The 15,488-nt window shown below is 58.0% G+C and overlaps 1 protein-coding gene across 1 annotated transcript in view; it reads left to right on the top strand.

Annotated features, from left to right (window-relative positions):
* The window catches only part of LOC104061484 (ubiquitin-like modifier-activating enzyme 1), a 50,974-nt gene extending 36,262 nt beyond the window's left edge, over positions 1-14,712 (top strand). Inside the window, 12 exon segments of the mRNA XM_054052249.1 lie at positions 1,650-1,724; positions 3,735-3,794; positions 3,796-3,888; positions 3,890-3,927; positions 7,527-7,599; positions 7,711-7,719; positions 7,721-7,754; positions 7,757-7,803; positions 9,186-9,377; positions 12,130-12,231; positions 12,464-12,564; positions 14,430-14,712. Of these exon segments, the coding sequence (XP_053908224.1) occupies positions 1,650-1,724; positions 3,735-3,794; positions 3,796-3,888; positions 3,890-3,927; positions 7,527-7,599; positions 7,711-7,719; positions 7,721-7,754; positions 7,757-7,803; positions 9,186-9,377; positions 12,130-12,231; positions 12,464-12,564; positions 14,430-14,565 (960 nt within the window). The 3' untranslated portion in view covers positions 14,566-14,712.
* Positions 14,713-15,488: the final 776 nt, after the last annotated feature.

The following is a 15,488-nucleotide window of genomic DNA, read 5'->3' as shown; positions in this document are numbered from 1 at the left end:
AGAGCTCAGGGGGACCATGAGGAGCTCAGGAGGAGCTCAGGGACACCACGAGGAGCTCAGGGGGACCATGAAGAGCTCAGGGGGACCATGAGGACTTGAGGAGGAGCTCAGGGACACCGTGAGGGTCTTGGGGACACCACGAGGACCTCAGGGACACCATGAGGAGCTCAGGGGGACCATGAGGACTTCAGGAGGAGCTCAGGGGGACCTCGAGGAGCTCAGGGACACCACGAGGACCTCGGGGACACCACGAGGAGCTCAGGGGGACCACAAGGAGCTCATGGAGACCACAAGGGGTTCAGGGACGTCATGGGGACCTCAGGGGAACCATGAGGAGCTCAGGGGGACCATGAGGAGCTCGGGGGGACCATGAGGAGCTCAGGGGGACCATGAGGACCTCGGGAACACCATGAGGACCTTGGGGACACCACGAGGAGCTCAGGGGGACCATGAGGAGCTCAGGGGGACCACGAGGAGGTCATGGGGACCACGGGGAGCTCAGGGACACCATGAGGACCTTGGGGACACCATGAGGGCCTTGGGGACACCACGAGGAGCTCAGGGGGACCATGAGGAGCTCAGGGGGAGCTCAGGGACACCATGAGGAGCTCGGGGGCACCACAAGGAGCTCAGGGGGACCGTGAGGACCTTTTGGGGACACCACAAGGAGCTCAGGGAGACCATAGGGAGCTCAGGGGGACCACGAGGGATTCAGGAGGAGCTCAGGGACACCATGAGGAGCTCAGGGGGACCACGAGGAGCTCAGGGGAACCAGGAGGAGCTCAGGAGGAGCTCAGGGGGACCATGAGGAGCTCAGGGGGACCTTGGGGACACCACAGGGAGCTCAGGGGAACCATGAGGACCTCGGGGACACCACAAGGAGCTCAGGGGGACCATGAGGACTTCAGGAGGAGCTCAGGGACACCATGAGGAGCTCAGGGGAACCATGAGGAGCTCAGGGGGACCATGAGGACTTCAGGAGGAGCTCAGGGACACCACGAGGAGCTCGGGGACACCACGAGGAGCTCAGGGGGACCACAAGGAGCTCGGGGACACCATGAGGACTTCAGGAGGAGCTCAGGGACACCATGAGGAGCTCAGGGACACCATGAGGACCTTGGGGACACCACAAGGAGCTCAGGGGGACCACAAGGAGCTCAGGGGGACTACGAGGGGTTCAGGAGGAGCTCAGGGGGACCACGAGGAGCTCAGAGGGACCATGGGGACCTTGGAGGGGACCACGGGGACACCATGGAGACCTCAGGGGACACCACGAGGAGCTCAGGGACACCACGAGGAGCTCAGGGACACCATGAGGACCTTGGGGACCCCACGAGGAGCTCAGGGACGCGATGGGGACCTTGGGGACACCCCGAGGAGCTGAGGGGGACCACGAGGAGCTGAGGGACACCATGGGGACCTCTCCGTCCCTCAGCTCTTGATGGGACACCTCTGCGTCGGTCACCTCCTGGTGGCGAACTCTGTGCCATCGTTCCCGGTGGCCGCGTTGTCCCCTTCGTTCCCCCCCATTAACGTCCCTCAGCTCTTCGTTTCTTCCTCAGTTTCCCCTTTTCTGCCCCTCCCTCCCTCGTTAGAGGTCCTCGTTGGCCCTTTCGTGGCCTTCGTTAACTCTTCGTTTGTCCCCACAGAAGACGAATTCGGGGACTCTGTTCTGGTCGGGGCCGAAGCGCTGCCCTCACCCTTTGGTGTTCGACCCCGACAACGTGAGTGGGGCCGAGGGGGGCACCGGGGCCACCCGGGGGGCATCGGTCACCGTTGGGGGTCACCATCGCCATTGGGGGTCACCATGACCTTTGGGGGACATCGGTCACCGTTGGGGTCATCGGTCACCATTGGGGGTCACCATCACCATTGGGGGTCACCATCACCATTGGGGACCATCGGTCACCATTGGGGTCATCGGTCACCGTTGGGGGTCACCATCACCTTTGGGGACCATCGGTCACCTTTGGGGGTCACCATCACCATTGGGGGTCACCATCGCCATTGGGGGTCACCATCGCCGTTGGGGGTCACCATCACCATTGGGGCCATCGGTCACCATTGGGGGTCACCATCACCTTTGGGGGCCATCGGTCACCATTGGGGGTCACCATCACCATTGGGGGTCATCGGTCACCTTTGGGGGTCACCATCACCTTTGGGGGCCATCGGTCACCATTGGGGCCATCGGTCACCATTGGGGGTCATCGGTCACCATTGGGGGTCACCATCACCATTGGGGCCATTGGTCACCATTGGAGGTCATCGGTCACCATTGGGGGTCACCATCACCGTTGGGGGTCACCATCACCATTGGGGGTCATTGGTCACCGTTGGGGGTCACCATCACCATTGGGGGACATCGGTCACCGTTGGGGGTCACCATCACCACTGGGGGTCACCATCACCATTGGGGGTCACCATGACCTTTGGGGGTCATCGGTCACCATTGGAGGTCATCGGTCACCATTGGGGGTCACTGTCACCCTTGGGTGCCACCATCACCATTGGGTGCCATTGATCACCCTTGGGTGCCACCATGACCTTTGGGTGCCACCATCACCCTTGGGTGGCCCTGCTGCCCCCTGTTGCCCCCTGGTTGCCCCCCTGAAGCTCTCAGTAGCCCCCTGACACCCATGGGTGGCCCTGGTTGCCCCCTGCTGCTCTTGGTAGCCCATTGACCACCTGGTAGCCCCCTGGCACCCATGGGTGGCTGTGGTGGCCACGGTAGCCCCCTGGCACCCATAGGTGGCTGTAGTAGCCGCCTGAGGCCCACAGGTGGCCGTGGTGGCCACCTGAGGAGGTTGGTAGCCCTGGTAGCCACCTGAGGGGGGTTGGTAGATCTGGTAGCCGCCTGAGGGGGGGGTGGTAGACCTCGTAGCCGCCTGAGGGGGGTTGGTAGCCACCTAGGGGGGGAATGGTAGCCCTGGTAGCCACCTGAGGGGGGGTTGGTAGCCACCTGAGGGGGGGTTGGTAGCCACCTGAGGGGGGGTTGGTAGCCCTGGTAGCCACCTTGAGGGGGGGTTGATAGCCACCCTGAGGGGGGGTTGGTAGACCTGGTAGCCGCCTGAGGGGGGGTTGATAGCCACCTGAACGGGGGGGTGGTAGCCCTGGTAGCCACCGGGGGGGGGTTGGTAGCCCTGGTAGCCACCTTGAGGGGGGGGTTGATAGCCACTGGGGGGGGTTGGTAGCCCTGGTAGCCACCTGAGGGGGGGGTGGTAGACCTGGTAGCCACCTTGAGGGGGGGTTGATAGCCACCTGAGGAGGGTTGATAGCCACCTGGGGGGGGTTGGTAGCCCTGGTAGCCACCTTGAGGGGGGTTGATAGCCACCTGAGGAGGGTTGGTAGCCACCTGGGGGGGGTCGGTAGCCCTGGTAGCCACCTTGAGGGGGGGTTGATAGCCACCTGAGGGGGGGTTGATAGCCACCTGGGGGGGGTGGTAGACCTGGTAGCCACCTGAGGGGGGTTGGTAGCCCTGCTAGCCACCTTGAGGGGGGTTGATAGCCACCTAGGGGGGGTTGGTAGCCCTGGTAGCCGCCTGAGGGGGGTTGGTAGCCACCTGAGGGGGGTTGGTAGGCACCTGGGGAGGGGGTTGGTAGACCTGGTAGCCACCTGAGGGGGTTTGGTAGCCACCTGGGGGGGGTTGGTAGCCCTGATAGCCGCCTGGGGGGGGGTTGGTAGCCACCTGGGGGGGGGTTGGTAGCCGCCTGAGGGGGTTTGGTTGCCCGCAGGCGCTGCATTTGGACTACGTGATGGCGGCGGCGAACCTGTTTGCGCAGAGCTACGGCCTCGGGGGGGTCGCGGGACCGCGCGGCCGTCGCTGAGCTGCTGCGCCACGTCCAGCGTCCCCCCTTCACCCCCAAAGCCGGAGTGCGCATCCACGTCCTCCGACCAAGAGCTGCAGAGCGCCAGCGCCAGCCCTCGGTACCCCGAAAGGGCCGTTTCGGGGGACCCCCGGCGGGGTTTGGGGGGGCTATGGGGGGGTTTGGGGGTACCCTGAGGGGGTTTGGGGGGGCTATAGGGGGGAAAAAGTGGGGTTTGGGGGGGGCTATGGGGGGGAAAAAGTGGGGTTTTCGGGGGACCTGGGGGGGGCTATGGAGGGTTTGGGGGTACCCTAAATGGGGTTTGGGGGACTATAGAGAGATTGGGGGTACCCTAATGGGGTTTGAGGGGGCTATAGGGGGGAAAAAGTGGGGTTGGGGGGGACCTGGGGGGGCTAATGGGGGGTTTGGGGGTACCCTGATGGGGTTTGGGGGGGCTATAGGGGGTTTGGGGGTACCCTGATTGGGGTTTGGGGGGGGGGCTATAGGGGGTTTGAGGGGACCCCAGGGGGGTTTGGGGGGCTATAGGGGGGAAAAAAGTTGGGTTTGGGGGGGCTTATGGGGGGTTTGGGGGTACCCTAATGGGGTTTGGGGGACTATAGGAGATTTGGGGGTACCCTAATGGGGTTTGGGGGGGCTATAGGGGGAAAAAAGTGGGGTTTGGGGGGACCTGGGGGGGGGCTATGGGGGGTTTGGGGGTACCCTGATGGGGTTTGGGGGGGGCTATAGGGGGTTTGAGGGGACCCCAGGGGGGTTTGGGGGGGCTATAGGGGGGAAAAAGTGGGGTTTGGGGGGGGCTATGGGGGGTTTGGGGGTACACTGATGGGGTTTGGTGGGGGCTTTAGGGGTTTGGGGGTACCCTGATGGGGTTGGGGGGGGGCTATAGGGGGGAAAAAAGTGGGGTTTGGGGGGACCTGGGGGGGCTAATGGGGGGTTTGGGGGTACACTGATGGGGTTTGGGGGGGGGCTATAGGGGGTTTGGGGGTACCCTAATGGGGTTTGGGGGGGCTATAGGGGGTTTGGGGGGTACCCTGAAGGGGGTTTGGGGGGGCTATAGGGGGTTTGGGGGTACCCTAATGGGGTTTGGGGGACTATAGGAGATTTGGGGGGTACCCTAATGGGGTTTGAGGGGGCTATAGGGGGGGAAAAAGTGGGGTTTGGGGGGGACCTGGGGGGGCTATGGGGGGTTTGGGGGGTACCCTGATGGGGGTTTGGGGGGGGGTATAGGGGGTTTGGGGTACCCTGGTGGGGTTTGGGGGGGGCTATAGGGGGTTTGAGGGGACCCCAGGGGGGTTTGGGGGGGCTATAGGGGGGAAAAAAAGTGGGGTTTGGGGGGGCTATGGGGGGGTTTGGGGGGTACCCTAATGGGGTTTTGGGGGACTATAGGAGATTTGGGGGTACCCTAATGGGGTTTGAGGGGGCTATAGGGGGAAAAAGTGGGGGTTGGGGGGACCTGGGGGGGCTAATGGGGGGTTTGGGGGTACCCTGATGGGGTTTGGGGGGGGCTATAGGGGGTTTGGGGGTACCCTGATGGGGTTTGGGGGGGCTATAGGGGGTTTGAGGGGACCCCAGGGGGGGTTTGGGGGGGCTATATAGGGGGGAAAAAGTGGGGTTTGGGGGGGCTATGGGGGGGTTTGGGGGTACACTGATTGGGGTTTGGGGGGGGGCTTTAGGGGGTTTGGGGGTACCCTGATGGGTTTGGGGGGGCTATAGGGGGAAAAAAAGTGGGGTTTGGGGGACCTGGCCGGGGGCTATGGGGGGTTTGGGGGTACCCTGATGGGGTTTGGTGGGGGCTTTAGGGGGTTTGGGGTACCCTGATGGGGTTTGGGGGGGCTATAGGGGGAAAAAAAGTGGGGTTTGGGGGGACCTGGGGGGGCTATGGGGGGTTTGGGGGTACCCTGATGGGGTTTGGGGGGGGCTATAGGGGGTTTGGGGGTACCCTAATGGGGTTTGGGGGGGCTATGGAGGGAAAAAGTGGGGTTTGGGGGGACCTGGGGGGGGGTTGGGGTGGCTATGGGGGGTTTGGGGGTACCCTAATGGGGTTTGGGGGGGGCTATAGGGGGTTTGGGGGTACCCTAATGGGGTTTGGGGGGGCTATAGGGGGTTGGGGGGTACCCTGATGGGGTTTGGGGGGGGTATAGAGGGAAAAAGTGGGGTTTGGGGGGGACCTGGGGTGGGGTGGGGGGGGCTATAGGGGAAAAAGTGGGGTTTGGGGGTACCCTGAGGGGGTTTGGGGGGGCTATGGAGGGAAAAAAGTGGGGTTTTGGGGGTACCCTGAGAGGGGTTTGGGGGGGCTATGGGGGGAAAAAGTGGGGTTTGGGGGGAACCTGGGGGGGGCGTTTGGGGGGGCTAGGGGGGGGTTTGGGGTACCTGGTAGGGTTTGGGGGGACTATGGGGGGAAAAAGTGGGGTTTGGGGGTACCTGGGGGGGATTGGGGGAGGCTATGGGGGGTTTAGGGGTACGCTGATGGGGTTTGGGGGGGCTATAGAGGAGATTTGGGGGTACCCTGAGGGAGGCTATGGGGGGAAAAAAGTAGGGTTTGGGGGTACCTGGAGGGGTTTGGGGGGGGCTGTGAGAGAAAAATTGGGGTTTGGGGGTACCTGGGGGGCGCTATGGGGGGTTTGGGGGTACCCTGATAAGGTTTGGGGGGGGCTATGGGGGAAAAAGTGGGGTTTTGGGGGTAGCTGGGGGGGGGGTATGGGGGGGTTTTGGGGTCCTCCGTGGAGGTTTTTGGGGTCCTTTGGGCGTTTTTGGGGTCCTTTGGGGTTTTTTGGGGTCCTTTGGAGTTTTGGGGTCCTTTGGAGCTTTTTGGGGTCCTTTGGTGGTTTTGAGGTCCCCCATGGGGGGGTTTTGGGGTCCTTTGGGGGTTTTGGGGGTCCTTTGGAGGCTTTTGGGTTCCTTTGGTGGTTTTTGGGGTCCTTTGGAGTTTTGGGGTCCTTTGGAGCTTTTTGGGGTCCTTTGGTGTTTTTGGGCCCCCATGGAGGTTTTTGGGGTCCTTTGGGGGTTTTTGGGGTCCTTTGGTGGTTTTTGGGTCCCTTTGGGGGTTTTTGGGGTCCTTTGGTGGTTTTTGGGTCCCTTTGGGGGTTTTTGGGGTCCTTTGGAGTTTTGGGGTCCTTTGGAGCTTTTTGGGTTCCTTTGGAGCTTTTTGGGGTCCCCCGTGGAGGTTTTTGGGGTCCTTTGGGGTTTTGGGGTCCTTTGGTGTTTTTGGGGTCCCCCGTGGAGGTTTTTGGGGTCCTTTGGAGCTTTTTGGGTTCCTTTGTGGTTTTTGGGTCCCTTTGGGGTTTTGGGGTCCTTGGAGCTTTTTGGGTTCCTTTGGTGTTTTTGGGGTCCTTTGGTGATTTTTGGGGGGTCCTTTGGAGCTTTTTGGGGTCCTTTGGACGTTTTTTGGGGTCCTTTGGTGGTTTTTGGGGTCCCCCGTGGAGGTTTTTGTGGTCCTTTGGTGGTTTTTGGGTTCCTTTGGAGCTTTTTGGGGGTCCTTTGGAGCTTTTTTGGGTTCCTTTGGTGGTTTTGTTTGGGTCCCTTTGGGGGTTTTTGGGTTCCTTTGGTGGTTTTTGGGTCCCTTTGGTGGTTTTTGGGGTCCTTTGGGGGTTTTTGGGGTCCCCCGTGGGGGTTTTTGGGGTCCTTTGGGGTTTTGGGGGTCCCCGTGGGGGATTTTTGGGGTCACTCCGGGGGTTCTCCGGCGCAGACGACGGTCGTCTGGAGGAGGCTGAAGGCGTCGCTGCCGAGTCCTGAGGAGCTCTCGGGGTTCCGGATGTTCCCCATCGACTTCGAGAAGGTTCGGGGGGGGTCCCCCCTTTTCCCCCCACCCCCTTCCCCCTCAGAGCACCCATGGGGTGCTGCCCCTCCCCCACCCCCCACCCATGGGTGCCTCTCTTCCCCCACTCAGGACGACGACAACCAACTTCCATATGGACTTCATCGTCGCCGCTTCCACCTCCGAGCGGAGAACTATGACATCCCCCCCGCTGACCGCCACAAGGTGGGGTTTGGGGGTTCCGAGGGGGTTTTGGGGGGTCCTCAAAGGGTCAACGTTGGGTTCTGGAGGTGTTTTGGGGGTCTCTGAAGGTTCAACGTTGGTTCTGGAGGTGTTTTGGGGGTCTTTGAAGCATCAATGTTGAGTTCTTGAGGTGTCCTCAAAGGTTCAAGTTGGGTTCTGGAGGTGTTTTGGGGTCTTCAAAGGTTCAACGTTGGGTTCTGGAGGTGTTTTGGGTCTCTGAAGGTTCAACGTTGGGTTCTTGAGGTGTTTTGGGGGTCTTTGAAGCATCAATGTTGAGTTCTTGAGGTGTCCTCAAAGGTTCAAAGTTGGGTTCTGGAGGTGTTTTGGGTCTTCCAAAGGTTCAAGATTGGGTTCTTGAGGTGTTTGGGGTCCTCAGAGGTTCAGGGTTGGGTTCTGAGGTGTTTGGGGTCTTTGAAGCATCAATGTTGGTTCTTGAGGTGTCCTCAAAGGTTCAACGTTGGGTTTCTTGAGGTGTTTTTGGGGTCCTCGAAGGTTTCTAACGTTGGGTTCTGGAGGTGTTTTGGGGTCCTCAGAGGTCAACGTTGGGTTCTGGAGGTGTTTTGGGGGTCTTTGAAGCATCAATGTTGGGTTCTTGAGGGTGTCCTCAAAGGTTCAACGTTGGTTTTCTGGAGGTGTTGTGGGGTCTTTGATGGTTCAAAGTTGGGTTCTTGAGGTGTTTTGGGGTCCTCAGAGGTTCAACGTTGGGTTCTGGAGGTGTTTTGGGGTCTTTGAAGCATCAATGTTGGGGTTCTGGAGGTGTCCTCAAAGGTTTCAAAGTTGAGGTCTTGAGGTGTTTTTGGGGTCTTTGAAGGTTCAACGTTGGGTTCTGGAGGTGTTTTGGGGTCCTCAGAGGTTCAGGGTTGGGTTCTTGAGGTTTTGGGGTCCTCAGAGGTTCAAGGTTGAGTTCTTGAGGTGTTCTGAGGTCTTTGAAGCATCAATGTTGAGTTCTTGAGGTGTCCTCAAAGGTTCAAAGTTGGGGTTTAGAGGTGTTTTGGGGTCCTGGTGGGTTCCAGGTTGGGTTCTGGAGGTGTTTTGGGGTCCTGGTGGGTTCCAGGTTGGGTTCTGGAGGTGTTTTGGGGTCCTGGTGGGTTCCAGGTTGGGTTCTCGAGGTGTTTTGGGGTCCTGGTGGGTTCCAGGTTGGGTTCTCGAGGTGTTTTGGGGTCCTGGTGGGTTCCAGGTTGGGTTCTCGAGGTGTTTTGGGGTCCTGGTGGGTTCCAGGTTGGGTTCTTGAGGTGTTTTGGGTTCCTGGTGGGTTCCAGGTTGGGTTCTTGAGGTGTTTTGGGGTCCCGGTGGGTTCCAGGTTGGGTTCTGGAGGTCTTTTGGAGCGTCCACCTGGTCCTCACGTGTTCCTCCCCGTCTTTCAGAGCAAACTGATCGCGGGGAAGATCATCCCGGCCATCGCCACCACCACGGCGGCCGTGGTGGGCCTGGCCTGCCTGGAGCTCTACAAGCTGGTCCAGGGCCACCGCCGCTTGTCCTCCTACAAGAACGCGTTCCTCAACCTGGCGCTGCCCTTCATCGGCTTCTCGGAGCCGCTCGCCTGTCCCCGCAACAAGGTGGGACATCTCCAGCGCTCCTCAGGGGCCACCGGGGGGGGGTCCACGTTGGCTTCTCGAGGAGCTTTGGGGTCCTGGTGGGGTCAACGTTGGGTTCTGGAGGTGTTTTGGGGTCTCTGAAGGTTCAACGTTGGATTCTGGAGGTGTTTTGGGGTCTTTGAAGGTTCAAGGTTGGGTTCTGGAGGAGTTTTGGGGTCTCTGAAGGTTCAACGTTGGGTTCTGGAGGTGTTTTGGAGTCCTCGAAGGTTCAGAGTTGGGTTCTGGAAGTGTTTTGGGGTCCTCAAAGGTCCAAGATTGAGTTCTTGAGGTGTTTTGGGGTCTTTGAAGGTTCAACGTTGGGTTCTGGAGGTGTTTTGGGGTCTCTGAAGGTTCAACGTTGGGTTCTGGAGGTGTTTTGGGGTCTCTGAAGGTTCAACATTGGGTTCTTGAGGTGTTTTGGGGTCTCTGAAGGTTCAACGTTGGATTCTTGAGGTGGTTTGGAGTTCTCGAAAGTTCTATGTTGGGTTCTGGAGGTGTTTTGGGGTCCTCGAAGGTTCAGAGTTGGGTTCTTGAGGTGTTTTGGGGTCTTTGATGGATCAGAGTTGGGTTCTGGAGGTGTTTTGGGGTCTCTGAAGGTTCAACGTTGGGTTCTGGAGGTGTTTTGGGGTCTCTGAAGGTTCAACGTTGGGTTCTGGAGGTGTTTTGGGGTCTTTGAAGCATCAATGTTGGGTTCTTGAGGTGTCCTCAAAGGTTCAATGTTGGGTTCTGGAGGTGTTTTGGGGTCCTCAGAGGTTCAAGGTTGAGTTCTTGAGGTGTTTTGGGGTCTTTGAAGGTTCAACATTGGATTCTTGAGGTGTTTTGGAGTTCTCGAAGGTTCTGTGTTGGGTTCTTGAGGAGTTTTGGGGTCTCTGAAGGTTCAACGTTGGGTTCTGGAGGTGGTTTGGGGTCCTCAAAGGTCCAAGATTGAGTTCTTGAGGTGTTTTGAGGTCTTTGAAGGTTCAAAGTTGGGTTCTGGAGGTGTGTTGGGGTCTTTGAAGGTTCAACATTGGGTTCTGGAGGTGTTTTGGGGTCTCTGAAGGTTCAACGTTGGGTTCTGGAGGTGTTTTGGGGTCCTCGAAGGTTCAGAGTTGGGTTCTTGAGGTGTTTTGGGGTCTTTGATGGATCAGAGTTGGGTTCTGGAGGTGTTTTGGGGTCTCTGAAGGTTCAACGTTGGATTCTGGAGGTGGTTTGGGGTCTTTGAAGGATCAGAGTTGGGTTCTTGAGGTGTTTTGGGGTCTCTGAAGGTTCAACGTTGGATTCTGGAGGTGGTTTGGGGTCTTTGAAGGATCAGAGTTGGGTTCTTGAGGTGTTTTGGGGTCTTTGAAGGTTCAACGTTGGGTTCTGGAGGTGTTTTGGGGTCTTTGAAGGTTCAACATTGGGTTCTTGAGGTGTTTTGAGGTCTTTAAAGGTTCAAAGTTGGGTTCTTGAGGTGTTTTGGAGTCCTCGAAGGTTCAACGTTGGGTTCTGGAGGTGTTTTGGGGTCTTTGAAGGTTCAGAATTGGGTTCTTGAGGTGTTTTGGAGTTCTCGAAGGTTCAACATTGGGTTCTTGAGGAGTTTTGGGGTCTTTGAAGCATCAATGTTGGGTTCTTGAGGTGTCCTCAAAGGTCCAAGATTGAGTTCTTGAGGAGTTTTGGGGTCTCTGAAGGTTCAACGTTGGGTTCTGGAGGTGTTTTGGGGTCTCTGAAGGTTCAACGTTGGGTTCTGGAGGTGTTTTGGGGTCTCTGAAGGTTCAACATTGGGTTCTTGAGGTGTTTTGGGGTCTCTGAAGGTTCAACATTGAGTTCTTGAGGTGTTTTGGGGTCTTTGAAGCATCAATGTTGAGTTCTTGAGGTGTTTTGGGGTCCTCAAAGGTCCAAGATTGAGTTCTGAGGTGTTTTGGGGTCTTTGAAGGTTCAACGTTGGGTTCTTGAGGTGTTTTGGGTCTTTGAAGGTTCAACGTTGGATTCTGGAGGTGGTTTGGGGTCTTTGAAGGATCAGAGTTGGGTTCTGGAGGTGTTTTGGGGTCTCTGAAGGTTCAATTGAGTTCTTGAGTGTTTTGGGGTCTCGAAGTTATGTTGGGTTCTTGAGGAGTTTTGGGGTCTTGAAGTTCAACGTTGGGTTCTTGAGGTGTTTTGGGTCTCGAAGGTGTTGGTTCTTGAGGTTTGGGGTCTTGAAGGTTCAACGTTGGGTTCTGAGGTGTTTTGGGTCCTGAAGTCAAGTTGAGTTCTTGAGGTGTTTTGAGTCTGAAGGTTCAAATTGGGTTCTGAGAGGGTTTGGGGTCTGTGAAGGTTCAAGTTGGGTTCTGAGGTTTTGGGGTCTCTGAAGGTTTAACATTGGTTCTTGAGGTGTTTTGGGGTCTTTGAAGCATCAATGTTGGTTTTTGAGGTGTTTTGGGGTCCTCAAAGGTCCAAGATTGAGTTCTTGAGGAGTTTTGGGGTCTTTGAAGGTTCAACATTGGGTTCTTGAGGTGTTTTGGGGTCTGAAGGTTCAAGTTGGGTTTTGAGTGTTTTGGGTCCTCAAAGGTCAAGATTGAGTTCTGAGGTGTTTTGGGGTCAAAGGTTCAAGGTTGAGTTCTTGAGGAGTTTTGGGGTCTTTGAAGGTTCAGAGTTGGTTTCTTGAGGAGTTTTGGGGTCCTGGTGGGATCACACTGGGTTCTCAAGGTGGGTCGAGGTCTCGCTGGGGCCCCTCGAGCTGCCCGGTGGTCCCCGATGGTCCCCGGTGGCCGCTGACCCCCCGCCGGTGACTCCCCACCAGTACTACGAGGTGGAGTGGACGCTGTGGGACCGCTTTGAGGTTCAGGGGCTGCAGCCCGACGGGCAGGAGATGACCCTGCGCCAGTTCCTCGCCTACTTCAAGGTACTGGGAGGGACTGGGAGGGACTGGGAGAGGTCCTCGGGGGACACTTGGCCACCTCCGAACCTCCTTGGGTGAAGCTCCACCGCAGAAGCTCCACCCAAGGAAGGTGGGGAGATGCGGCCACCACCGTTTGTGGTCCTCGTTGAGGCCGAGGGGTGACCGTGGGGCACCTTTGGGCGCTCCCGACCCCACACGTGAGGTCTCCGTGTCCTCCTCCGCGTGTCCTCTGCAGAAGGAGCACCGCCTGGAGATCACCATGTTGTCCCAAGGAGTCTCCATGCTCTACTCCTTCTTCATGCCGGCGGCGAAGCTGCGCGAACGCCACGACCAACCGTACGTCTCCACCGTGGTCCTCAAGGGCAGGAACCCATGGAGACACCACCATGATGGTCTCCAAGGCATAAACCCATGGTAGACCACCACGATGGTCTCCAAGGCATAAACCCATGGTAGACACCACCGTGATGGTCTCCAAGGCCATAAACCCATGGTAGACACCACCGTGATGGTCTCCAAGGCATAAACCCATGGAGACACCACCGTGATGGTCTCCAAGGCATAAACCCATGGTAGACACCACCACGATGGTTCCATGCCATAAACCCATGGTAGACACCACCGTGATGGTCTCCAAGGCCATAAACCCATGGTAGACACCACCGTGATGGTCTCCAAGGCCATAAACCCATGGTAGACACCACCGTGATGGTCTCCAAGACCATAAACCCATGGTAGACACCACCGTGATGGTCTCCAAGGCATAAACCCATGGTAGACACCACCGTGATGGTCTCCAAGACCATAAACCCATGGTAGACACCACCGATGGTCTCCAAGCCATAAACCCATGGTAGACACCACCGATGGTCTCCAAGGCCATAAACCCATGGAGACACCACCGTGATGGTCTCCAGGACCATAAACCCATGGTAGACACCACCGCGATGGTCTCCAAGGCCATAAACCCATGGTAGACACCACCCGATGGTCTCCAAGGCCATAAACCCATGGTAGACACCACCGTGATGGTCTCCAAGGGCATAAACCCATGGTAGACACCACCGTGATGGTCTCCAAGGCCATAAACCCATGGTAGACACCACCGTGATGGTCTCCAAGGCATAAAGCCATGGTAGACACCACCGTGATGGTCTCCAAGGCATAAACCCATGGTAGACACCACCGTGATGGTCTCCAAGGCCATAAACCCATGGTAGACACCACCACGATGGTCTCCAGGCCATAAACCCATGGAGACACCACCGTGATGGTCTCCATGACCATAAACCCATGGGAGACACCACCGTGATGGTCTCCATGACCATAAACCCATGGTAGACACCACCGTGATGGTCTCCAAGGCCATAAACCCATGGTAGACACCACCGTGTGGTCTCCAAGGCATAAACCCATGGTAGACACCACCGTGATGGTCTCCATGCCATAAACCCATGGTAGACACCACCGTGATGGTCTCCAAGGCCATAAACCCATGGTAGACACCACCGTGATGGTCTCCAAGGCCATAAACCCATGGTAGACACCACCGTGGTGGTCTCCAAGGGCATAAACCCATGGTAGACACCACCACGATGGTCTCCAGGGGCATAAACCCATGGTAGACACCACCGTGATGGTCTCCAAGGCCATAAACCCATGGTAGACACCACCGTGATGGTCTCCATGACCATAAACCCATGGTAGACACCACCGCGATGGTCTCCAAGGCATAAACCCATGGTAGACACCACCGTGATGGTCTCCAAGGGCATAAACCCATGGTAGACACCACCGTGATGGTCTCCAAGGCATAAACCCATGGTAGACACCACCGTGATGGTCTCCAAGGCCATAAACCCATGGTAGACACCACCGTGATGGTCTCCAAGGGCATAAAGCCATGGTAGACACCACCGTGATGGTCTCCAAGGGCATAAACCCATGGGAGACACCACACGATGGTCTCCAAGGCCATAAACCCATGGTAGACACCACGATGGTCTCCAGGGTCATAAACCCATGGAGACACCACCGTGATGGTCTCCATGACCATAAACCCATGGAGACACCACCGTGATGGTCTCCATGACCATAAACCCATGGTAGACACCACCGTGATGGTCTCCAAGGCCATAAACCCATGGTAGACACCACCGTGGTGGTCTCCAAGGGCATAAATGGCCGCGTCTTCTCCTCAGGATGACGGAGATCGTGACGAGGGTCTCCAAGAAGAAGTTGGGGCGTCACGTCAAGGCCTTGGTCTTCGAGTTGTGCTGCAACGACGACAGCGACGCCGACATCGAGGTGCCCTACGTCCGCTACACCATCCGCTGAGCTCCGCCCACTTCCGGCCACGCCCACTTCCGGTGTCCCTTCTTCCCCCTTTTTCCCTTCGCCCCTCCCCAACATCCTCCATCCCCAACGTTGTGTTGGCGAAGGGGCCACCAATAAACCCATCCCGGCACCACCCGCGGGGCAAGATGGCGGCGCGGGGAGGGCAAGATGGCCGCCGTGGGGAGGGGGCGGGAAGGGGGAGTACCAAGATGGCGTCTGGGTGACCCCAAGGTGGCCGCTGAGGTGTCAAAAGAAGGCCAAGATGGCCGCCAAGACCACCGCGGTGGTGGCACCGAGCGCTTGGGGTGGCCAAGATGGCTGCCAAAGACCAAGATGGCCACCAAAGACCAACATGGCTGCCAAGATGGCCGCCAAAGACCAAGATGGCCGCCAAGACCACTGCGGTGGTGGCACCGAGTGCTTGGGGTGGCCAAGATGGCCGCCAAGATGGCCACCAAAAACCAAGATGGCCGCCAAGATGGCCACCAAAAACCAAGATGGCCACCAAGATGGCCACCAAAAACCAAGATGGCCGCCAAGATGGCTACCAAAGACCAAGATGGCCATCAAGATGGCCACTGAAGACCAAGATGGCCGCCAAGATGGCTACCAAAGACAAAGATGGCCATTAAGATGGCCACCGAAGACCAAGATGGCCACCAAGATGGCTACCAAAGACCAAGATGGCCGCCAAGACCACCACAGTGGTGGCACCGAGCACTTGGGGTGGCCAAGATGGCCGCCAAGATGGCTACCAAAGACCAAAATGGCCACCAAGATGGCCACTGAAGACCAAGATGGCCACCAAGATGGCCACCGAAGACCAAGATGGCAACCAAAGACCAAGATGGCCACCGAAGTCCAAGATGGCCACCAAGATGGCCACCGAAGACCAAGATGGCCGCCAAGACCACCACAGTGGT

Source organism: Cuculus canorus, chromosome 32 (assembly GCF_017976375.1).
Source record: "Cuculus canorus isolate bCucCan1 chromosome 32, bCucCan1.pri, whole genome shotgun sequence".
NCBI classification, from domain to species: domain Eukaryota; kingdom Metazoa; phylum Chordata; class Aves; order Cuculiformes; family Cuculidae; genus Cuculus; species Cuculus canorus.
The sequence above is the reverse complement of the archived record's forward strand: the minus strand, read 5'-3'. Positions and strand labels throughout refer to the sequence as shown.